At 47.8% G+C, this 22,873-nt stretch overlaps 7 protein-coding genes across 7 annotated transcripts; 3 read left to right on the top strand and 4 right to left on the bottom strand.

The window, feature by feature from the left end:
* Nucleotides 1-1,368: 1,368 nt before the first annotated feature.
* Nucleotides 1,369-3,145, bottom strand: LOC117895496 (DNA polymerase epsilon subunit 2). The gene is given in 3 exon segments (XM_034803191.1): nt 1,369-2,292; nt 2,345-2,891; nt 2,893-3,145. Coding segments are annotated over 3 exon segments (1,578 nt in total). The 5' UTR covers nt 3,052-3,145; the 3' UTR covers nt 1,369-1,420.
* A 188-nt stretch (nt 3,146-3,333) lies between these two features.
* LOC117895493 (carcinine transporter) lies at nt 3,334-5,392 on the top strand. The gene is made up of 3 exons (XM_034803189.1): nt 3,334-4,051; nt 4,103-4,295; nt 4,347-5,392. Exons 1-3 carry the CDS (start codon nt 3,337-3,339, stop codon nt 5,125-5,127), a joined length of 1,689 nt encoding a protein of 562 aa, XP_034659080.1. The 5' UTR covers nt 3,334-3,336; the 3' UTR covers nt 5,128-5,392.
* Nucleotides 5,270-6,644, top strand: LOC117895506 (ribosome biogenesis regulatory protein homolog). The gene is made up of 4 exons (XM_034803205.1): nt 5,270-5,479; nt 5,547-5,799; nt 5,865-6,355; nt 6,413-6,644. Exons 1-4 carry the CDS (start codon nt 5,331-5,333, stop codon nt 6,552-6,554), a joined length of 1,035 nt encoding a protein of 344 aa, XP_034659096.1. The 5' UTR covers nt 5,270-5,330; the 3' UTR covers nt 6,555-6,644.
* On the bottom strand, nt 6,552-7,960 carry LOC117895507 (glutaminyl-peptide cyclotransferase). Its single transcript, XM_034803206.1, has 4 exons — nt 7,790-7,960; nt 7,322-7,723; nt 6,891-7,260; nt 6,552-6,827 (listed from the first exon to the last, which is right to left on the bottom strand). Exons 1-4 carry the CDS (start codon nt 7,892-7,894, stop codon nt 6,646-6,648), a joined length of 1,059 nt encoding a protein of 352 aa, XP_034659097.1. The 5' UTR covers nt 7,895-7,960; the 3' UTR covers nt 6,552-6,645.
* A 121-nt stretch (nt 7,961-8,081) lies between these two features.
* LOC117895508 (glutaminyl-peptide cyclotransferase-like protein) lies at nt 8,082-9,303 on the bottom strand. Its single transcript, XM_034803207.1, has 4 exons — nt 8,824-9,303; nt 8,659-8,769; nt 8,393-8,603; nt 8,082-8,340 (listed from the first exon to the last, which is right to left on the bottom strand). The coding sequence occupies exons 1-4, from the start codon at nt 9,286-9,288 to the stop codon at nt 8,162-8,164; spliced, it is 966 nt and encodes a 321-aa protein (XP_034659098.1). The 5' UTR covers nt 9,289-9,303; the 3' UTR covers nt 8,082-8,161.
* Nucleotides 9,304-9,495: 192 nt separating this feature from the next.
* On the bottom strand, nt 9,496-11,785 carry LOC117895487 (beta-alanine transporter). Its single transcript, XM_034803177.1, has 3 exons — nt 11,669-11,785; nt 10,806-11,611; nt 9,496-10,746 (listed from the first exon to the last, which is right to left on the bottom strand). The coding sequence occupies exons 1-3, from the start codon at nt 11,761-11,763 to the stop codon at nt 9,560-9,562; spliced, it is 2,088 nt and encodes a 695-aa protein (XP_034659068.1). The 5' UTR covers nt 11,764-11,785; the 3' UTR covers nt 9,496-9,559.
* Nucleotides 11,786-12,166: 381 nt separating this feature from the next.
* Nucleotides 12,167-14,877, top strand: LOC117895535. Its single transcript, XM_034803242.1, has 7 exons — nt 12,167-12,958; nt 13,560-13,683; nt 13,775-13,860; nt 13,919-14,077; nt 14,133-14,216; nt 14,276-14,498; nt 14,572-14,877. Exons 1-7 carry the CDS (start codon nt 12,884-12,886, stop codon nt 14,709-14,711), a joined length of 891 nt encoding a protein of 296 aa, XP_034659133.1. The 5' UTR covers nt 12,167-12,883; the 3' UTR covers nt 14,712-14,877.
* Nucleotides 14,878-22,873: the final 7,996 nt, after the last annotated feature.

Here is a 22,873-nt window from a genome sequence, read left to right on the forward strand (position 1 = left end):
AGGACACCCAAAGGTGGAATGTATACGGTGGCCAGTTGCTTTGATCCTTGATTGGACCTGGGCCCACTCGAAGGCCCATCTGGACCAAAGTCTAACCTTCTGACTGAACTGGCTGAGTGATTGATTGATGAGCTCAGAAATACGCAGCCGAGCCGTGAAGACAGATTTGAGAGTTCCGTATCAGCGAATGCTTTAATCGAGTCACTGGGGGCGACCGACTTGACTTCAAGCTTCAAATTAAATGGTGTCAATGGTGTCCTGCCATAAAAACTGATGACCAGCACAGATAAAATGGATTTTATGTTATTGCTCCACTGCAAACCACGGCCCAAACTGCAGACGGAGACCGCAAAACAATATTTAAATTTCAAAAGTTGCGAGTGTACGAGTTAAATGAAGCAGAAGCAAGATTGTTGTCACAGGGCAACAAAAAAAAAACATTTGTGGAACTCGCTTCGATGGAGGGGTGGCACAAAGACTGAAAAATAAATGGCCAAGGATGGAGCATGATTCCGTGTCGCCAAAACAGACAATTTAGATATATTTTTAGCACTCTAAGCAGACCACGCCCATTAAATTAGATTGACACTCATGGCGGACACATTTTAGGAAATTGATCCCAAAGAACCTGCCGGCCATGCGAGCACACAACTCTCCCAGAAGTTATTGCCATAAATCATACATCAATGGGATGTGGGACGGGCAGCAAAAAACCCTCCCAGGCATACGCCTCCCCATCTGTGACAGCAGCGCCAGCTAATGATGTCTTAAAAAACGATTCGGCAACTGGTCATGTGACACCCAAATGCGAGGGGGCCAATCGATGTCCTCAGGTCAAACGCATTATCAAAATTGCCGTTTCAGCTGGCCGAGAACGAGAACGAGGAGGAGGACCAGCAGCAGATCCACAGAGAAGGATGTGAATGTCTGGGAAATTGAATTTGTACGACCCTAAATGGCTCACACCACGAAAAACCTCCGCAACAGAGTAACAATATTTTTCCAAATCGGCTTTAAGTCATGAAAAATAATAGACAACCCAACCCCCCACATCCCTGCTCAACGAGGCCAAGTAGTAAAAAGCAGATTGCGAGGCGCGTCAGCCCAGTCAGGAGACGATTGTGGAACACATGCTGTGCGCATATGATGACTGACTGACGACGACAACGGCGACGACGCTGGTAATGATGATGCCCCAGCTTTGCCGCCTTATCAACAAGGGAACACGCATGGGTGTTTACAAACAGCGAGAGGAGCGGGCCGGCCAAGCAACATGTGAGGATTATAATATATAAATAATTGTTCCAAAAGTAGGCACCGCCACCAGAGATCTTTAAAAAAAAAACAAAAAAAGATACCCAAAGGTAGTACAGGTATACGGGGTATATATTTAAAACAGAAACTCAACTTACATACGTCTCTACTCCACATCGTCCGGTATCTCCGAGTCCTCTATCGTTCGCGTTGCTGGTATATAAACTTTGAAGGCAAACTTGGACTTGACGAAGGAGCCGGTATTGAGCACAGTGCAGCCATGCTGGCTGCTACTGAAACTCTGACACGAATCACCCATGACTATGAGGTCCGGCAGCGGATAGAGCCACAGCGCAGGATCATAGTCCCAATGCACGGGCATGGCAATGGGATGTATGGGCACCAGGTGTCCCTGACACACAATGGTTCTCGCAAATTGCTGCTCAATCTGGGACGTATCCTCGGGAAAGTGCAGCGTGTTGCGGCAAAACTTTGCCATCAGATCCAGCCGGCAGACAACGATCTGTTGCGTACAATACTGAAGCCGGCAGGGATTCGTTGCCAGCTGGGTGCGTGGCCAGGCCTTGAGCAGGCCCGCTGCCAGGCATTCTGGTATCGGAGCTCGCGGCAGAATATTTGGAGCTGTTGGATCCTCGGCGGAGGGAACGAGAATCAAATCCGTTTGCTTTTTCAGCTGCTCACAGCCGGCTGCCAGCTTGCCCAATGCAGTCAAATGCTGACGCATTTCGTGATGGTTGCGGGTGCTGGCCGTGAATGGTCCCATGAGGACAATGGCCTGGGGCGGGCAGGAATCGTAGCCGACAAAGAGCTGGCGCAGCTTCTCAGTGACCACAGGCAAATCCAGACGCACATCAGACAGAAATACGATTGTGGTTTCTGTATTGGTGCGCTCGAGTTCTTGCAAACGCGGGGAGTACTTCAGAAGCTTGCTGGACTCGCCGCCCCAAGTGTTGGCTGTGCCGAAGAAGGCGCGGCTGCTGGTAGCGGGCTCAGCAGGTGGAAATCCCAGGCCATCAACTGGAAAAAACAAACGGTTAGTGAACTGTTTGAATGCGACCTATTGGCACACCTTTCAGTACGCCATTGGAATAGTGGCCCTCGGCCAGCACAAAGCAGCCTTCGCAGAAGAATCCAGCGTGAAAGCGAGCTCCACTCAAGTCCAGTTCGATGGAGCCAGTGGGATCTTCCACATAGAATTTGCCCTCCTTCAGCTGGGTAAGCAGTCCCAATACGACAGCCTCCCGCATTGTGTTGGTGGCCAACAAATTCTCTGCAAACTGCAGTTTGAATTTTTTAGCCTGCGCGTCTGCTCCGACGCCGTCCTGGATGACCGCCGGAGCAAACAAATCGTGGCGCAGTGTCTTTTGCAGCAGCATGGCATAGCGCTGCTGCATATAGTCGGACTTCATGCGCGGGGCGCTCAACAGCTGACGCGGCGTCGTGTCAGGCTCAAATTTCTTGATGCGTGTGTTGTAGCGATACCGGGGCACTGTAAATGCATCAATCAGAGCGAATACCGTCTCGCCCTCATCCAATCCCACACGATTCAGCTCATTTATGGCCTTTTCAAGCGCCGCCCGCTCAACATGCGGCGTCGCCAGCTTCTGCCCCTGCAGGATTTTCGGTGATCACAGTCAACCATTTGTCCCGCTCATCTGCATCGAAGGGCAGCAGTTGCTCGGCCAGATAGGTGCTGTTCTCCGAACGTATCAGAAAGCCGCATAGCTTAAAGTTATTTGTTATTCTTTTTCGAAGAGGAATTAATTCCGCGTCCATGTCGACCGCGACCGCCAATTTTTCGATAACTGAGACGATCAGCGCTGTACAATCGGAAACTTACAGTTATATACCAAAAACCAGCTCATATTCCACGATTTTGATATTCTGTTTAATATTGCTGCCAATCTAAGACTTTCAATCTCGAAACTATAATTTTGCCCGACTAATGAATCAATTCTAAACAAGATTGGCTAATTGCGAGGACTCTTTTTGATGGGATTCTTTAGAAAAGTCTAGTTTGTACATGGCTACATATCAGTCGCTGCGGCTACATCGACACACATGTGCATCAGGGATGCTTTTGCCAAACAATCAAAATTATCAAGTTGGCGCCTCGAGCAAATCGTTTTCAAAATGTCGGAGAAATGCATGGACTTTAATGAGTTTTTACCATACATCGGAGAATTGGGCGCCTATCAGAAACGCCTTCTCCTGTACATGATGCCATTTGCCTTTATGTTTGCTCTCATTTACTTGGCTCAAATATTTATGTTGCTTGTGCCCCAAGATCATTGGTGCCGCATACAAGAGCTGGAGGATTTCCCGAAAGCGAAGCAAAAGGAACTGGGAATCCCAAAGGATAAGGACGGTGTGTACAAGCGGTGTTCCATGTACGATGTCGACTTTAAGCTGCATTCCAATGCTACATCTGCAAATGAAAGTTGGGCAACGACAAAGTGCCGGGATGGGTGGATGTACGACAGGGGTCAGGTGCCATATGAAACCATTTCCACGCAGTACAATTGGGTCTGCCAAAAGGATCACTATGTCAGCTACGCGATCGCTGCCGGCTTTGTGGGATCCATATTTGGCTGTCTCTCACTCGGATACGTTGCCGATCATTGGGGTCGTATTCCCGCGCTGTTTCTGGCCAATGCATGTGGCCTAGCGGGCGGCCTTCTGAGTGCTGCCTGCACGAACTTTTACACCTTTGCGGCGGCCAGTGTGCTGCAGGGTTGGTCCTACGATACCTGCTTCACCTCCATCTATATACTAAGTGGGTTTACTTTCAATGGTTTATGTAGTTCATTCTGACATTTCATCCTAGCGATGGAGACTGTGGGCCCACAGTATCGTACGCTGACTGCCAACCTCTCGCTGGCCACTTTCTACACGGTGGGTGCATGCGTACTCCCCTGGATAGCCTATGCCTGCAACGGTTGGAGGACATTCGCAGTGCTCACCTCAGTGCCCATAATTATATTGATCTTAATGTGCCTGATAATACCCGAATCCCCAAGGTAGGTTTTTACTCTCCATTTCCATGCATTACTTAAGCATCTCTTCCTCAGGTGGCTCCTGTCGGTGGGAAAAGTTGAGAAGGGGTTAAAAATAATCAGAAAAATTGCCAAGATTAATGGAAAAACCGTACCCGAGGATGTGCTGGTCGCCTTCCAGCAGTGCAGCGAAGTGGCCTACCATGAGGAGCAATTGGCTAAAAAGTACACCCTTCTGGACATTTTCAAGAGCTGCCGAATGGGCCGCATTGTGCTGATACTGAGCCTCAATTGGATGATCATAGCGCTGGTCTACGATGCTCATGTGAGGATCATCACCAATGTGGGGACGGATATATTCATTTCCTTCTCACTGGCAAACCTGGCCGAGCTGCCGGGTGGACTAATTCCGCTGGTCCTCATGGATCGCACGGGTCGCAAGATCATGCTCTTTACGGTTTTACTGCTCTGCTCGATTTGCAACCTGTTGGCCAGTCTTTTGACCAAAGAATGGGACATCGCCATAGCCGCAATATTTGGTAGACTCTGCGTCACGATTGCAAACAATGTGGGGGAGCAGTGGGCGGCAGAGATACTTCCGACTGTGGTGCGGGGCCAAGGACTCTCCCTCATACACATTTTGGGAGCCGCTGCAGCTGTACTTTCGCCATTCGTGGTGTACTCCGGTGACTACTCCTCATCGCTGCCCATGAAGATACTAGCCGGGCTGGCGGTGATTGGAGCTGTTTTGGTCTTATTTTTGCCAGAGACTACAAACGTTGCGCTGCCGCAGACAATAGAGGAAGCGGAGACTCGTTGGCAGCAGAAGTTTTGGTTTCGTAAAAAGAAATTATAATTCATGGAACTGTGTGGGCGCACGATAACTTTCGTTTTACAGCACTGAATTGCAGTCGAATGCGACCATGAACGCCACTTATCGCATCCTAATATCGTATAAATATGTTCACAAAACCTGCTATCGATATATTGATATATCAATTTTCACATCCCTATAAACAGCACGTGTATAAAAAGAATTGCTGTTTATTTCTCTTCAAAATGGATGTTGTCAAAGAAGTTTTAGCCAAACACCAAAAGGAATTGGAAAAATACAAGCCTATTACAGTAGAGAAGCATTTGGAATGTCGCCTGGATGTTGGAACACTATTGATTACAGATCCCAACGACTTTGATGACCGGGAACTCAGGTAAGAGAATGTGCTTCCTAGGAATTCACAAATCACCGGTACAACATGCAATTTTCACCAATCACAGGGACAACAGAGAGGAGTACTTGACTGCCCTCACCCGAGAAAACACCCAGCTGCTGCTCAATGCCATTTGGGAGTTGCCCACGGAGCGTGTGGACGAGAGCATTGTAGCCAAGCTGCCGGAGCCAACCACAGTCCTGCCGCGTCTTCGTAAAGTACCTGGCCCGCGTCCACTCACCAAATGGGAGAAGTTTGCCAAGGAGAAGGGCATCACCAAGAAGAAGCGCGACAAGAAGACCTACGATGAAACGCTCGATGTAAGTTACCAGAGCAATGACCTCATCAGGCATCAGAAATGACGCTAATCTTCGACAATTCACAGAAATGGGTGCCCACATATGGCTTCAAGCATGTCGAGGCTGAGAAGAGCAAGGACTGGGTACTGGAGGTGCCTCAGAATGCGGATCCCAACACAGACATGTTCCAGAAGAAGATCGATTTGCGCAACGAGAAGGTGGCCAAGAACGAAATCCAGCGAATGAAGAACATTGTGCGGGCCAGGAAGGTCGATATGCCGCGCAGTGGTTATCTGGGTCCTGAAGCAGCCTCTTCCAGTCAGCTGCTGACGGCGGTTACCGTGGCCAAGTCTTCGACGGCCTCCGTGGGCAAGTTCCAGAACAAGCTGCCCAAGGAGAAGGAGGCACGTGGTCTGGGCATAAAGGAACTGATACCGGGTGGCAAGCGCAAGGCATCCCACATTACCAGCAACGAGAGGGAGGCCAATTTGGATCTCATCAAGAGTGTGCTGCACAAGAAGCCCAAGCTGAATGTGGACAAGGCGATATCAATGCAAAAGGAAGAAGATCGCTTGGCGTAAGTTTCTTTTCGATTATGGCAAACTGTAGCTAACTTGAACCACTACTTCAACAGGCGCGAGGCTGAGGGTGGACCTGTCAGAAAGGCCAAGCCAAAGGGCAAGGGCAGTCGCAAGGCGGTGGGCAAGAAGCCCAAGGGCAACCACGGCCAGCGTGCACCTGCCAAAAAGGCCCAGGCTGGGCGCAAACGTCGCTAGAGGATAATCAAAGGCCTTAGGACATTTTTAATAACACAAAACAACATACACTTATGAATAATAAAAGGATAGACATAAGACATACCCTAATCTATGCTCGATAGAAACGCAAATTGATGGGCGCCGTGTGTCGCACCAAATACTCGTACACAAAGTTGCGGAAAACGCGATTGAAGTTCCTTATCGATGGCCAGTGGAGATTGGCGGCGTTGTCTCGCGGCGTATGCCAGGTGTCCGGGAAAGGAGTGGCCACCAAGTGGAGGATGGGCACATCTGCGGGAAAATACAAATCAGATCAGAAATGTGCAATTATCTTAGAGGAGACGCCAAACTTACTCTCCTCCAAAAACGGACGATGGTCATCATCGACAAAGCCCCCGGATAGACCATTTAAAAACATTTTATTGTTGCCCTGCAGCTGACCAGCAGCGCGCAGGGACTTCTCAATCTGCACCAGGCTGGAGTGCAGGCCGTGAGTGTTCTCATAGAAGCTGGAGAACTTGGGATTACGTGCGCCGATGAGGTCTAGCAGAACGAGCACCTCAATGCGATCGATATTACGCGGTGCCAGCTGTGCTTGGCCAGCAGGCGACGACTGTGATCTGGTGGGTGTGCGAGCCAATTTAGAAGCCAGATGCTTGGATCCGTAGACTGAGTCTGCGTTAGTCCATTCCTTGAACGCCTCCTCCCCATCGAAGAAGATGAGCTGCGGCGGAAACCCAACCATTAGTCAAGGTGCGCGGCTCTCTCTCGCTTCAAAAACTTACCATTAGCCCAACATCGTTACGGTTGCGAAACTCTTTTGTTAGATAACTGCTCAACGTCTTGGCTGTGTTCAGCAAGATGGCGCAGGGCACGGCCGAGTCTGTGGCGCCCACAAATCCAGGGTCATTGGGGAAGTACTTGCTGTCGTAGTGGCAGGCCAGGGCCAAGAAGTTCTGAGCCCGCGGATTGATTGTGCCAACGACATTGGCGAACGTCAGTTCTCCCAGCACGGGCACTCGCTGCTTGAACTCATCGACTTCCGTTTGGAAGCCAAGGCCATTGAGTGACTGCACCAGGTAGTCGCGCACCTGTTGATGCCCACGGCTGCCCACGACGCGTGGCACCAAAATCGAGTCGAGCGTTCGGTTGAAGTGCGCCTCATCGTCGGTCCATGTCGAGGCAATCTGAAATTGAAATCGGTGAATACCAACCAACTGTGATTTCCCATATGAGTCACAATGCTCCCTTACATTCGCGCCCGCTTGGGCCTGGGCTTGTGCTTGGCAGAGGCTGAGGCTGAGGCAGAGGCAGAACAAGCCACAGATCAAAGGCAGCGAAGTGAAAACGAGCTCCATCTTCGACAACTGTAAGCTTTGGAGGTTGGCGTCGCATTGAGTTGGCGCGATGCCAGAAAAACAATCTTTACCGCTTTATGATTTTGCCAGTGGCTTTTCGGTTATGTTTCCGTCTCTGTTGGCGCAAAGAGAAGAAAAGAGAATAGAGAGGAGAGGAGCTTTTAGCGGATGCACGAACCCAGCGATCGATCGCTATGCATGACCTCGCTCAACGTTTAATGGAAATGTTGAAGTTGTTTGCATTAATCAGTTCAATTTGGATGCGATTTAAGTATCCAGACGGTACGTGGTCTCATCATCATGCGCCTCCAAGTATTCGTACACAAATTGTCGCAATATTGAGTTAATATTGAGAACAGTTGGCCAGTGCAAGTGCTCGGTATTATCCGCGGCAGTATGCCACACTTCTGGGTATCTGTAGGGTGCCAAATGCATCACTGGCACACCTGGACACACAAAGTTCTATATTAAATAAACAAATAAGAGACCGCAAGTTACCTTCATCGAGGAATGGATCATGATCGTCGGGCAGATCAGTCTCATGATCCTTTAACTTTTGGAACAACAAATGGCACTGCGCCAGCTGTCCCGATTCCCGCAGATCCAGCTCAATCTCCGCCAGGCGGCTGTGCAGGCTGTAAGTGCTCTCGTAGTGGCTCATGTACGCCTGGGATGGAGCACCAATGAAGTTCAAGGCAATGGCAACCTCCTAAGGGGAAGATCTTTTAGCTTGTTTCCAGTTTCTTTTGTTTTAAGCAACTCACAATGCTCTCCAGGGGCAGCGTCTCCATTTGGACAAATCGCTTGGAGCCGCGCAGCACATTGGAATCCTGCGGATCGCTGGGCATTGGCTCATGGCCATCAAAAAAGACCAACTAGAAGAAATATATAAATAACCCAAAGAGGTGTCAGTGAACCATGAAACTTACTGCCAAACCAATGTCCAGTCGTTTCCGCAGTTCCTCCCTGAAGTAGGAGCCCAGAGTCTTGGCCATGTTCAGGAGAATAGCACACGGCACGGCGCCATCGGTGGCACCCACAAAACCCTCGACATCGGTCAAGTGCGGTGTATCGTAGTGACAGCAGAGCAGCAGAAAATTCGTTGCCTCCGGATTGATGATGCCCATCACATTGGTAAAGGCCACACCATCGACAAACTCATCCCGGTCCGTGTGGAAGCCCAGCGCCTGCAGCTCCTGCAGGAGGAAATCGCGCACCTGCGAGTGCCCCAAGCTGCCGGGCCAGCGGGGCTTCAGTATCCTTGCCAGTGTGGCGTTTAAGTGATGCTCATCGTTGCTGAACCGAGCCGCAGGCTTCACAACTGCCCACTGCAACAGCAGCAAGTTGACGAGCAAATAGAAGAGGCAAACACCCGTCACAATCCAAGTTAACATCGAAAAGGGGGTCTGCCTGCAGTCTGCTATGAGCCACAAAACTCAACTGAATGAGTTCCAACGAGTGTCCGGCTGGGAGCGAAAATGTTAACGGACATTAAAGTGGAACCGATGGGTTGGACATGCCAGAAAGAAGCGAATGAAAGCGAATCAGAGTTTCGTTTTTAATTGAACTTTAACAGCAAACAAACAAGCAACAGCCCAAAGATCTCTCAGGTGATTCCTCATATGTGAAAACACCATGCCAAAGTTTGCCCCCAGGATTTCCCTATTATTTTTTACCATGCTCAAAGGTATAAGTTTGAATCATTTTCTCTGCGGCTACTGTGTCTTGGCTGGAAATCTGTGTCTTACGCGGGGCAACCCGCGTTCTCGCCACTCGATGCATTTTGGTGGAACGGAATTCATCGCGCGAGATTGTCCGAAGACTGGAGCCCTGATGCCACAAGCGTTGGGGCCGCTTCACACGCTTCGAGCCGGGACCACAGCAGGGTCCATGCCAGATGCGCTGCTCACGGCCAAAGTCAGCGCCGTCGCTGAGTGTCTGCGGCAGATCGTGGAAGAGGGTCTCGGGCAGAAAGAGTGCGAGGATTCCACCCAGCAGGCCGAGAATGCCCAGAGTGAGCAGCATGAGGGAGGTGGACACGCTGGAGAGGTAGACAACCGGGGGCGACATCATCATGGCCACATAGCCCATCGTATGGATGAAGGACACGCCCTGAGCACGCACCACCGTAGGCAGCACCTCAGCCGCCCACTGGAGCACGATGTTGTAGCAGATGTTGGCAAAGAAGCGGCCGGCCAGAGCAGCGCCCAGCATGTGCTTGGAGCTCTTCGTGCCAGCAGCCACGAGGCTGAAGATGCCACTCAAACAGGTGAAGACAAAGGCGCACCAGCGACGTCCGAAGCGATCGAGAGTGAGGATGACGAGAATGTTGCCCGGCAGCTCGGTGGCGCAGGCAATGCTGAAGAAGACAAAGACATTGTGCATGTCCAGGACACTGGCGGCACGCACATGTCCATCGTAGACCAGCGAGATGGCCATCCAAATGAGGATCATGAGCACCATGTAGCGAGCCATGCGCGGCTTCTTGAAGATCGAGCAAATGCCGAAATGTCGCCCCTGCAGCTCCTCCTTGTAGAACTGCTGGCAGCTGAATCTGAAGTGATCGAAGACGCTGGGCGCCACAGTCTTGTTGTTTCGCCGTGCCACACGCTTCAACAGATCCACGGCATTGTCGATCTGGCCGACAGACACCAGCCAGCGTGCCGACTCGGGCAGCAGCCAGAAGGAGAGCAGCGACAGGCTGATGGGTATGGAACACAAGGCCGAAAATGTGCGCCAGTTGTAGGTGCTCAGCGCCAGCCAGGGCATCAGCATGGTAAAAGGTGCATAGAAGATGGCCAGCGACATGTTGGCCACAAATGTGCGATACTTGGGACCCACATACTCGAGAACTGTAGGATTTGGAGTACAGAATGAGTTGGAATGGAGCACTGTGTCGACTGCTGCTTACCCAGAATGTAGATCATGGTGAAGCAAGTATCATAGGAGGCACCCACGAGCAGGCGTGTGGCCGCAAAGGCCACAAAATTAGAGGCCAACGAGGTGAAGAGACTGCCGACCAGAGCGAGGAAACAGCTGCTAACCAGCGCCGTGATGCGGCCACAGAGATCGGCAAGACGCCCGTAGCCCAGACCACCCAGAATTGAGCCCAAAAAGAAGAGCATCTGGGCGAGGGTGGCAAAGTAATCCCTGTCGCAGACCCAGCCAAACTCCATGGTGGCCGTGCGGAAGGGCATTTCCACCGGATCGAAGACATAGCCATTTTGGCAGCGTATCGTTGGCCACGACATATTCAGATAGATGCTGCGATTGAGAGCAAAGTGAATGGCCGTGTAGTTGGCGTCGTACATCGAACAGTGACTGTATGAGCCATCCTTCTCCCGCGGTATGGAGAGCTCCATGCGCTCCGTCTCGTTGTCTATCAGCGCCAACTCCGGCACAAAGCAGTAATAATTATGCGGCGCCAGCGTCATGAATATCTGACCCAAATAGACGAAGGCGGCTATGAAGGAGAAGGGTATCATGAAGAGGAAGAGCAGCTTCTGGAACCACCCAAACTCTCCAATCAGCGGCAGCAGATCATCAAAGTCCAGAAACTGTCCAAGATCCACAAACACCGAGCCCTGGCGCGACACATTTCCCGACCTTGAGCCCGGTGAGGGTGAATTAATATTCGAATCGATTTTGTCGTTGTATTTTACGCGAAGCTCCTCCAATGATCGACCAGCCAGTTGCCCGGTGTCTCTGGTTCTTAATCTATGTGAAGGCTATGCAATGGGATTGCCATTTTTCTAACGATTGTCACTGACTTACGACTTTCTATTGTTGGCCAGCTCGCTCCTTCCTCTCTTGCTGCCATCATTGTCGTCTTTATTTTTATTTGGCTGCTTATTATTATTATTTTCCATAGCCAAATTTGAATAGAAATTATCTCTGATGAGAGCTAAAACTTGACTCTTTGATTGTGAATAAGAAAAATCGAAGAATTTGACTAAAAACGGCCTACTGCATACTGCTTCTGGATGAAGCCTTTCTGGGCTTTTTTAAGATTTATCTCTTAATACTTTTAGGTTTAACCCACCGAAATATCCTTTATTCGGCATGACTTGAAACCTTGACAGGCCACTGCCTGGACATCCTGTGCTTATCACTTCCGCAAGTGGAGCCCACAATCCCGCCGACTCACCGGCGCCAGCGCCAGGCCTGCGGCTGACTCATCGGAGATTCATGGGACCTCCTGCAGTGCAGAGCAGGCGGCACTCTTGACGTTAATTAAACGCGTTCACAAATCCATTCGTGAGCTAATTCCTGGCCGTAATTTGCGGTATTGGCAATGCCAGCACACAGTTCTGTGGCTTGTGGCAGGCAGGCAACTTCGGTGTGCCACAGCCACAGGATGCAGGACGCGCGTAACCGCCTGTTGCTCCTGCTGGCTGCGGATGGCGGCGCATGCGTCTGCCACGCACACCTTGCCACGACTCCCGACGCCATTCTTTTCGAACTTTCATTCATAAAAGCGATGGGAACTTTCGAAATTGAAGGCACTTTTCTTGGACGGCCAGAAGGAGGCGCGTCTCAGTCCCGACGCGACTTTCAATGGCAACGGTTCGCTGCGGAACGATTCGTGCTGAGGTCGCAGAACACTTCTGTCGGTCGTGCCACATAAATCAGTGTCATAAATCTGTGTGTCTTGTATATGGAATTATGTGTCAGTGTCCGACGATAAGCGAGGCGGCGGCTATGCCAGGCCACAAAATATCTTAGACAGATTTATCTGCGAAACGGAATACCCACAAGACAAACCGAGACAAACGCCCAGAAATAAATAAATAAAGGAATATACGGAAAGAAAAACAACTCTACCAAGGTTCAAATTATCCGTTTGGCGGGAAAACAGACAAAGTGCCCCTCAAGACCCCTCAAGCGAGAAGTGTGGAAAGTCGCAGTGAAAGTGGCGGCTGCCGTTCTCCCTTTGGTCCTCCTGCTATCACAGCGAAAGTGAATTGAGAGACACCCACACAGAAAAAGATGGCCATCTTGGAGTCTTGTTGCTTTTGGAAGAATGTGCGAATGGGCAGCTTCGCCTGTGCCATCTATACGCTGGTATGTGCGTGGTGCAGACACAACTTTCTGCATAATTTCCGATGCTCAATTGAGCAATTAATTATACAAATGAAGGCATGCAAATACTCAATAATTTACTAACCAAGATGTTGTAGGAAGTTCAAAAAACTTTGAAGGATTTGGTGGTGCATAATAATATTTCCAAGTAAAACCCTACAGCTATTTTTATAAAACAAACAATTTAAAAATTCTTGGAGGTAAGCCTCCACTGCCATAGAAAACACTCATATTTCCCGGTAAGAACTGAAACTTGGTGGAGCTTTTACAGTGGAATTCTCAGAGAAGACCTGCAGAAAATTGTTGGGAATCAACTTAAATAAATCTCGAACTCTCTCGCTTAGCTTTAATCCCAGAAACCTGTTCATAATTTACTGAATTCTAATCGAATGCAGCTAAAGACTTCTCAGTTACGCATGTTAAAAGTATTCCTTGAGCGAGTTTATTAACATAAATCCCATACAAGTCGAATTTCATGCAAGGCGAGCAATTACGGCACTCAATTGTCAACGGATGAGGGGTGGCAGCTGGGGAGATTCCTTGCACCAAAGTTGATGCCTTCATTATACATTATACAATACAGGTTTACTTTGGCTTCTCGACGCTGATGTTCCTGTTCTATGTGCGCGAGGAGCAGGAGTTCCTGCTGGGGCAACGCTCAGAGCCCGCGGGCGAGAGCATACTGGAGAAGGGCGATGTGACTGTAGGTGAGGCCACTCCTGGTGCCGGAACCACCCACAGACCACCAATCGAGGGACCGACTCAATTACGTGTGATTTGTATTCTCTCTTTTGGCAGTGACTGTGATATTCAACGTTTTGTTTCTGTTTTGCTCCGTGCTGATGGTGCTATCCTCGGGCCTGATGATACTGGGTCTACGTCGGGTGAGTGGATTGCGGCATTCCCCGTGTTTTTGTTGGGCTGACTCTTGTTTGATTGCAGAACAAGCGCCAATTGCTGATACCCTGGATATGCTTCATGCTGGCCGATCTGCTCATCGAGTGCTCCCACCTCATACACCTGACACTCTCCCGTCGCGTCATATTCGATCCGATTGTGGGCTTCATTTTCACCATAGACTTTTTCATTCTGTGCCTCAACGTAAGTGGGTGCTCTAGCTGTGGTTAGTGCAGCATTTAATACCCCTTTCCTCCAGCTCTACTGTCTGCTGTGCGTCATCTCGCAGTACCAGGCCTATCGTGCCCAGCGAGCGGAGCTGCAGCAGAACTCCGCCACATCGGTGAGTATTTTGTGGCCCCCAGAGTCTGTTTGCCAACGCAACTAACACCAAAATGACAGCCTATTGTGGTGTTTACAGCGGCCGAGAAACTAAGCAAATCCCAGCAGCAGCAACAACAGAAACAGCAGCAGCAGCAGCAACAACAGCTGCTGGGCGAGGCATCCGGCAATGGTAAGCGCCAGTCGCGGCGCCTGATGGGTGCCGCCAGTCCCCTGATCACCTCCCAGCGGCTGACCAACTTCTCCACCATTACCGAGGAGGAGGAGCAGCAGTCGAGAGCGGGTAACCAACAACGATTTATGGCCGAGCCACGGGTATTTTCAATTATCTCAAACATGTAACAATGAATCCACAGGCAACAGCAATGGTCAGCTCTCGGACCATCCCGGCTCCAGTGTGGCGGAGCCCGACTCGGGTGATGGAGACCTGGAGCAGGTGGAAACACCAATAATTACTTTGGATCCTGTGGCAGTGGCGACAGCAATCCAATACTGAGCTTAGGTAATGCCAGGAACGAGCATTTCCCATTCCCACCCAGCAGATGAGAGCAATTCCGCTTGGAATTTTATTCAGAGATGAGATATTTTTACAAATGATTGAGAGTAGATGTGATGCGAGATGCGATGCGATGCAATGCGTTGCGATGCGATGCGAGAATAAAAAGGACAATTTCAAAGAAATACAATACGAATTGCATTCATTTTCATTCCTCTTTGGCACTCCCCACCCTTCAGTCCCTTTCATGGAAAGTGCATCCCAAGGAGAAATACTGCTAGATGGAGGGGAAAGAGCAATCCAAAGTGGAGATAGAGGGTGGCAATGGTAGCCCCCCCTTGTAATTATGTTTCTGCATAGCGGCATGCGGCATCATGGTGTGAAATTCTTTTAGCGAATATGCCAAGGGGATGCAGAAAACTATTTACGCATTCAAGTCGTAGAAATTACAATAATTATTCAAAATGTTTGGGCTCCAACCAACCAGCCAGCCGCCGGCGGTCAAGGGGAGGCTGAAAAAACAAACCCCTTTAAAAAGGGACTTTAAAAACTTAATTAACTGCTGGCAAATGCTGACAGACAGAAGCCGAGCAAAAGTCAAACATGGATGATGGCCTAAGTGGTTTTTAGTTGGTGCGCTGATTATATACGAATTATATTTTTAAAGCCTTAATTAAAAACCCTTCTTCGGGGGGAAATGGCAACAAAGTTCAGCAGGAGACAAACAGCAGCAGCGTCATTAAAAGCCACTTAATCACTCGACCAGAGTGGCACTCTTAATTAAACCCTCAGGTGGGATGTTGTAGGACAGGACAGGACAGGACAGGGCCGACTAACAAGGGATTGGTTTCCTTGAAAGCGGATGAATGGTTCTAGAATTGAGTGGGGCCCATGGCCACACACACACGTACACACAGAACTGTCATTGACAGGAGCAGCAGCAGCAGCAGCAGCTACAAAGTGTGGACCAGTTGCTGTGGTGGTGGCTCAATCCCACAATCGCACAACAAACAGTTGTCTAGCTGCTCTCGGCTGTTAAATGGCACTACTGTGGCAGATGCTGGATTCCATGCTGCCTGGATGCCACTGAAAAACAGCAGGGTCAAAGGTGGACTACTCACATGAACAAAGTGAAAGTGGAACGTTGTCAGCAGACAGACACAGAGACACAGAGCCAAGGCTGTTATTACTTTTGTGCAAAGTCGCATTTTCAGCTCAAATATTGACACAGTCCCTCCACAGATTGTGCTACAGAGTCAGTTATATATCTATCCTGGCTTAATGGATTCCTAAGTGGCGGAATGCACTGTAAAGTCTGCCAGACAAATATCAAATTTCCCGAGTAGCCAGCAAAATTCCTGCACAAACAATGATGATTAACAGCGGGCAGCAGGGTGCGGGGATATGCTGCAGTGTGTGCTGCTGTATTTTTGATATTTCTTTTTTTTAACCAATAAATTGGCAGGCAGCCATAGCAGAAATTTCTCAAATTGCCAACGCTTCCGCCTGGCCAACGCTTGTGGCCCTTTGATGGCGAAACAGCAGGAGAGCCCATCGGAGGCCATTCAATTAGAATGAACCACGGGCAAACGGGCAGTAATTTGACCAGATTACAGAAAATCTGTTAATTAAATCGAACCATGGATATGGATGGACAGAGAGCACTCGCATGTGGCTGTTATGGAGGAATGCACTCTACATCCAATAACATTTTTAATAACTATGCAATTCCAAGTAAGTTCTCTTGGGAGTGCCCCGACTCTCGACTGTTGCATTCGTGGAAAATGCCAGCACGAGGAGTGCTTCTGCATCTGCGGTTACACTGTGGCGGGGGGGAGGATATGATGTCCTACGGCACGTACTTTCAGTTTTATCAGTAGTCAACAGTTGGCTGCCACAAGCCACTTGGCTGGCACTCTTTAAAGTTGTTGTTTTGTGGCAATTAGGAGGAGTCACAATGCCAGAACCCACAGGACTCCGACTCCCACACACACTCATTTGACAATAAGCAGCTCACTTAGCCACACACAACAAGAAGGAGCTTGTGCTCCTCTATCTAATTGCTAAGATGGCTGCGACTACTTCTCGTTGTACACTTGGTGGCCGCCTCCTGTCTGTTGGCAGGATAATGAGTTTTCCATTAGCGCCCGAGTGCGGCACTGGCAATATTTGCCAAGCGTCTTGGCTGCTTAAGTGAAAATTCAATTAAAGCATAAGTGAAATGGAATTCCGCAGTAACCCCGCCTCGGGCGAACGTGATTGGCGTGCAGTCGAAAGTTGTCCCCTGGTTTCCGGCCAAATACATCTTTGATGAGATACGAAAAATGCAAAAGTTTGACAATTCCCCATCACAGAACGAGCAGCAAGACTGTCCAACTTTTTCTGTATAACCATTCATTCGGCAAAAGTTGTTTTCCTCAAGGAAATCGGAAAACTTATGGTAAAACCACATGTGAGATTGGCCCACATTTGCTTTGTTCGTTTTCTAGCCTTGAATTAAATGTTTAAATTTCATTTTCCACACAGCACACACGCACAGTACAAGTATTGACAACTTTAAGACAAGTTAAGGCATAAAAGCTGACAGGACTTTCCTCGCCTGACTGCCTCACAGATCCCTCTACACTTCTGTCTGATTTATGTACAGCATATGACAGACCCTCCGGGCAGGGGCGTAAATGTGAGTGTAATATATGCATGTGTGTTTGCTTAAAAAAGGACAAAAGTAAACCGACATTTTGGCCAAAAACTTGATGTTTGACGAGAGGCAAAAGGCAGTTTGTCACTCGCTTTATTGCGTATACGCCGTGTGCATTGTGGCCTCTCGCCCGATATAAACTTTTCATTAGAGTGGAAATTTGATGGAGATTTATGCGAGCGTGTGTGCGTGTGTGCGTGCACGTAGATATACTTTCAATTAGAAAATTAGCATATCAAATGCAGTTAATTCACACATCAAGAGCTGTGCAGGATACCATAAAAGATGTAGCCGTGTTCGTTTTCAATGAATATTAAATGCTTCAAGTAATCCGTTGCCTATTCATGAAGTGCTTGCTGCCGACTGACTTTCATTACTTCATGGAGACAATTCTTGGGAATTAAATGAGAAATACCATCATTAAATGGCTTACAAATTTATTATTTAGCAACAGGATTCCATGGAGCGTAAACTATAAACAGCTTCGGGGGGAAAAGCCACTTTAATGCTGCCTTGCCTTGCTTTAAAAGTACTCGGAGAAGGCCTAGATGGGGAGGCACCAAATAATTAGGACATAAGTCGGGCTGCCATTCACAGTAAGGTTTGGCAGCTCGGCAGTTTGTCAGCAATAAATCCTGCAAGTAAATTATGCGGAACAAGGCCCTGACATCAATCTTGCGAGCATCCAGAGCACTCCAAGGAGGCTGCTTGGATGACGCCTCTCCCTGCCAGCTACAGAAATTAAACACATGTGAACGAGGCCTATACACAGTCTGCTGAATGTTTTCGCGGAATTCGTAAGCCAATTTTAATTGAGCCTCGTTTTTTCTCGCGCTGCTTCAAAGAAAAGAAAAGCCGCGGGTACTCCTCGAAAACAAGAGACACAACCTCTGACCTTTTTTCCGGCAAGCAGCAAAAGGGTTGCCAGCTGAGCAATCCGCTCTTCTGCTGTTGAGGAGCCGTAAACAAATTCTGTTTTTCCCCATAAAGAACCTCTTGAAGTACGAGGATATCTCACATTATATGAACTGCCTTCGCGACAGACAAGTTCCCATTTGTCTGCAGTGTTTTTGTGGGGCAAGTCAAAGGGAACTCTTTACCTTTTGGTATTACCCTTGAAGGAGAACGCAAATTGAAATTATTTACTTTGTCTTTAACCTGCTGTCGGGGATCCCTGCCAGCCGAGTGCCTTCCTTTTCTCTTTTTATGAGATTTTTTAATTTGAAACTGTCCGTCTGCGCTGCAAATGGAATATGGAAAGGCAAATAAGAATTATGGCATTGTCTGCAGATGGACGGTGTGTTTACTCTGTAAGATATGTGTACATATGTACATCCTTCAATGGGTATGAATAATATGTGAGTACCAGGAAGTACAAAGGCAAAAAAGAATAATTGTTTCTACCATTTAAAATATGCAAATCAAATTCTCTTCAAGTCTCTCCCGATTTTATGGTAAATCTTCCAATATACCTAGCACTTTTAAGGGGTAGTTGCCGGGACAACGCGATTCGTGGGTAAATAAATCCACAAAGAGCAGTCCGCGGCAGGGTGCAAAGCGATTAATATTTCAGCAATGAATCCGCGAAAAACAGCCATCGGAAAGTGGCAACCCAAAGGCAAAAGGTGGGCCCATAAAGTTTAACTCAATTAGCGAGGCATTTAAATCCTCTCATTTAATCAGGGCTAATCAACTTAATGAGCGGTAAGTAAAGGATAACAATGCCGGGAGTCCAATTCCACTGAACTTTCCATTAGTTGTTTCGCACAAAGTGAATTTACGGGAAAATCAAAATGTGTTTAACTGGAAAATTCGCAAAGAGCTAAAGTTGGCCGACCACCGCACCCCCCTCATTAACGGCTCGTTGAAACTGTTTACGCAACTGGCAAAAAGTAAATAGAAGCTGCTAGCCCCTCCCTCTCTAGCCCTGCGAATTAATTGCGGCCATAACAGCGTTCCCTATCCGATAGCACAAACTGAAACTGGCAGAGAGGTCGGATAGTCCAGTCTCGACTGCCACATGGACTCGCACTCCGTGTTGATCTTTCATTGCGAATGGCCCCAATGCCATTTTAGTTCTATGTGTTTATTTTCTTTTATTTGCATTTGAATTTCACTGTCAAAACTCTGGCCTGACAGCGCGCGAGTGCCACTTGACATTCAGCAGAGAATGGGGAGGACTTTTCGCCCCTTGAATGTATCAAGGGAAAGCGGAAATGTGCCTTTGGGGCAGGTCGGTTGAAGCAGAAAGAGCATCTTGTTTTAGAGCGGAAATATATAATAAATGATAAGTCAAGTCAATGAACTTGAAGCTAAGCAGGGTTGACAATTGATGTACTTAAAAAGAAAGCAGTCGCAAAAAAAGGCTTAAAGTCGGTGCCATTTTGGGGAACATCTTGCCCGGCGATTCGGTGTGTGGGAAGTGCAGAATATACTTAATATTTGAATGGGTTTTACGTGTCCCGTGGGGTGACATTTGCGGACGCCATTCATGCCTGGCCTGGCCTGGCGTCCGCTTCCATTAGTTTCAATCAAATTTCATACACAAACAAGAAAGACCAATACAACTGATGCACGAGTAAGAACGGAGTATGTGTGCGGATATATATTGGCATTAGCATGCATGATAAATAATAAACATATTATAAATAGCTTTTTCCCTTTTGCAAGCGCTGCGGCCATCAATCAATGGCCAAACCACGTAAGGCACTGCTCCTCCTCATGCTCCTCCTCTTTTTTGGCTTCGTATTACTCAGCACAACCCACACGGATCACAGCCAGCATGGCATCGCATCATCGCAATAAGATTTATGCCCTCGTTTATTTGGGTTATCCATATATTTACACACCACATTAAAGCGGATCCTTTAAAGACGGAGTGACGGTGGGAAGGCTGGAAACTTTCGCCCTGTTTCTGGGAAATTCTGGGAACTTCATTTTGTTGCTGCCTGTCGGCCTGTGGCAATGGTTTTCATGGTTAATTAAAACTCGTGGGCCATTCGATTAGCATATTGAATGGCAATCCAGGCAGCCTCCAGTCAGGACATCCAATGTCAGAGGCTTTAAATTAATTAATTAACTTTCGATGTAAACATTTGTTCAATCAATGTCGTCGCAGGCAGTAGACAGAGCATGAGCTGTGTGGGTTGTGGTTGTGCGGGTTATGCAGGAGTATTTATGAATTCAATTTTTGCATTTATGATAGGGACAGATAAGGTATGCCCCACCTGGCCACCTGTCGTGCGATTTGAATATAATTTTGGCGCCGTTGCTGTTATTTTAATGAGGCTCCCCGTGAGCTATGCTGAGCGCCAAAGGAATCAAAGGCAAGCCATTATAAGCGAAGGAGAAGGCCTTCGCAGAGCAGCCTTTGATTAGCACCAAATAACGAGGCACTTGATGTGCAATTTCAAATTGGAATGTGTAGTCAAGCCGACTAAGGATCGATGCTGTCTAGGGTAATCACAGGCTTGCATTCGGTCACTAAACATGGGTTTATCCCCAGCAGCGCCACTTGTCTGCTGTGCAGTGTGCACCCACGCGAATGCCAATGACATTCCAATCTGCTGCGGAATGTTTGCCCATTCATCAGCAGTTGTGTCTGCAGGATGTAGTGCAAATAAACATGGGAATTTAAACAAAATACACACGCTGAACATGTCGTATACTTAATGAGTTTTGCTCAGTTTTCTCGTGCTCTTCGCCCTCTCTTTCAATGGAATTCAATGGCACGAAGCAAAGCAAATCAATTGCAATCAGCACCAGAAGCCGAAGCAGCACCAACAATGCTTGCGGATGCAGCAGCAACAAAAGCAGAAAAAAAACACGAATGAGGATGCAAAAGTGTCAACACGAAATTGCGTGTACACACTGTGCATGGGACAGCAGTTAAAGACATTTTTTGTGGGTGTGAAATGCCTCCGCCCGAAGACATGTCAAATCAAACAAAAACCTCCTTTGACAGCAGCAGCGAACGGCTCAACGGAACCCAAGAAAAAATGTGTAGAGCATGAAAGGAAGGCGTTGTCAGAGCCACGTTGACATGAGCGTTTGGGGCGTGTACTCGTATGCGGTTCACGTAAAAGGCTTTAACATGAAGAACTTGTCTTATTTTCCAGGAACAACGGCACTCGTGAACGCTGAAAGTTTCTAGGGGAAACACATGGCCAGGCAGATGCCAAGGCTCTTATCATGTGGGTCCATCTCGAGGTTTTTTTAGAATTAAATGCCGCTAAATAATGGCACGCCCCTCAGGCTAATAAAAACACTCGTACTCTTGCTATCTCTCTCTCGGAAAAGGGTTTGCTTATCTCTGCACAGAGTGCGGGGAAAACAGGCACTCGTCCATGAGAGATTGGCATCAAGGGATATCCTACGACATTTTGGCATCCAGAGAGATTTCCTAAATGGAAAAATTCCCCAGCCCCATTTGAAAATGGCTCGCTCCTAATGGCCCACGCGTTGCAGCTTCTGGCATTGCCAGGCAACAAAATTACAACACATTTTTGGATAAGGGAATTGTATGAAAAATGTATTTCATAAATGTAAAAATGTATCCGTGATATAATCCGCTTTCCAAACGAAACCTACAGCGGGAGGGAGACCCAATCGGAGAGGATGCCAAAAAAAAGGAAATGAAAAGTTTATCTGATGAATTTTTACCTTTGGAAAATTGATAAACAAAAAGGTGTATTTAACGTTAATCTGTGTGCCCAAGGGATTCCGGGAATATTCTGCTGGGTAATCAATAAAATTGCTAACCCAAATGGAAGTTTTATTCACAAAAATCCTTTCCTACATGCGACGCATCGTCTGTCTCTCCATTTGCAAATATGAGCTGACATTTGCCATGAATTTCAGACACATGTCAACTGTCGTGCTACTGAATAACCCTTCAGAATAAAGTTTTTAACTTAAAACAATCAAACTGCAGCTGCAACAAAAATATGTAGCATGAACATTGACAATACAATCAATCCCCGAGCACTTAAAGTCACTTCCACAAACTTTTCAACTGCTGCGAGGGGAGTGGGGAACATGGAAAGGTTTTTTGGCAACAAGTTATATAACTAAGTTTGCCTTTTTTACCATTTTTATTATTAAATTGTGTTCGTATTAAATGGAAAAATCATTTATTACAGCCATTTGGCCATGACAGCCCGCAAAAAGTTGGAACTGTGGTGGGTACAGTCGGAGAATCGTTTTTGCGGTTAACTGGAGTACCATTTATTTATTGTGTTACAGCGCTAACGGGCTTAAGGATTGTTAATTGGATGCAATTTAACGCAAAATAGTTATGTACAATTTATAGAGCGAAAGCTGGTCTATAATCGTTATGGAAAAATTGATAACGTAATCAGCAGGCAGGCAAATGCCCTGTCAAGTTATGTTAAATAATTATTACGAATTGAAGCGCAAACGCATCAATCAATCAATCGGCCAAACAACCAATGCCATATGCCAC

Source organism: Drosophila subobscura, chromosome J (assembly GCF_008121235.1).
Source record: "Drosophila subobscura isolate 14011-0131.10 chromosome J, UCBerk_Dsub_1.0, whole genome shotgun sequence".
Taxonomy (NCBI): domain Eukaryota; kingdom Metazoa; phylum Arthropoda; class Insecta; order Diptera; family Drosophilidae; genus Drosophila; species Drosophila subobscura.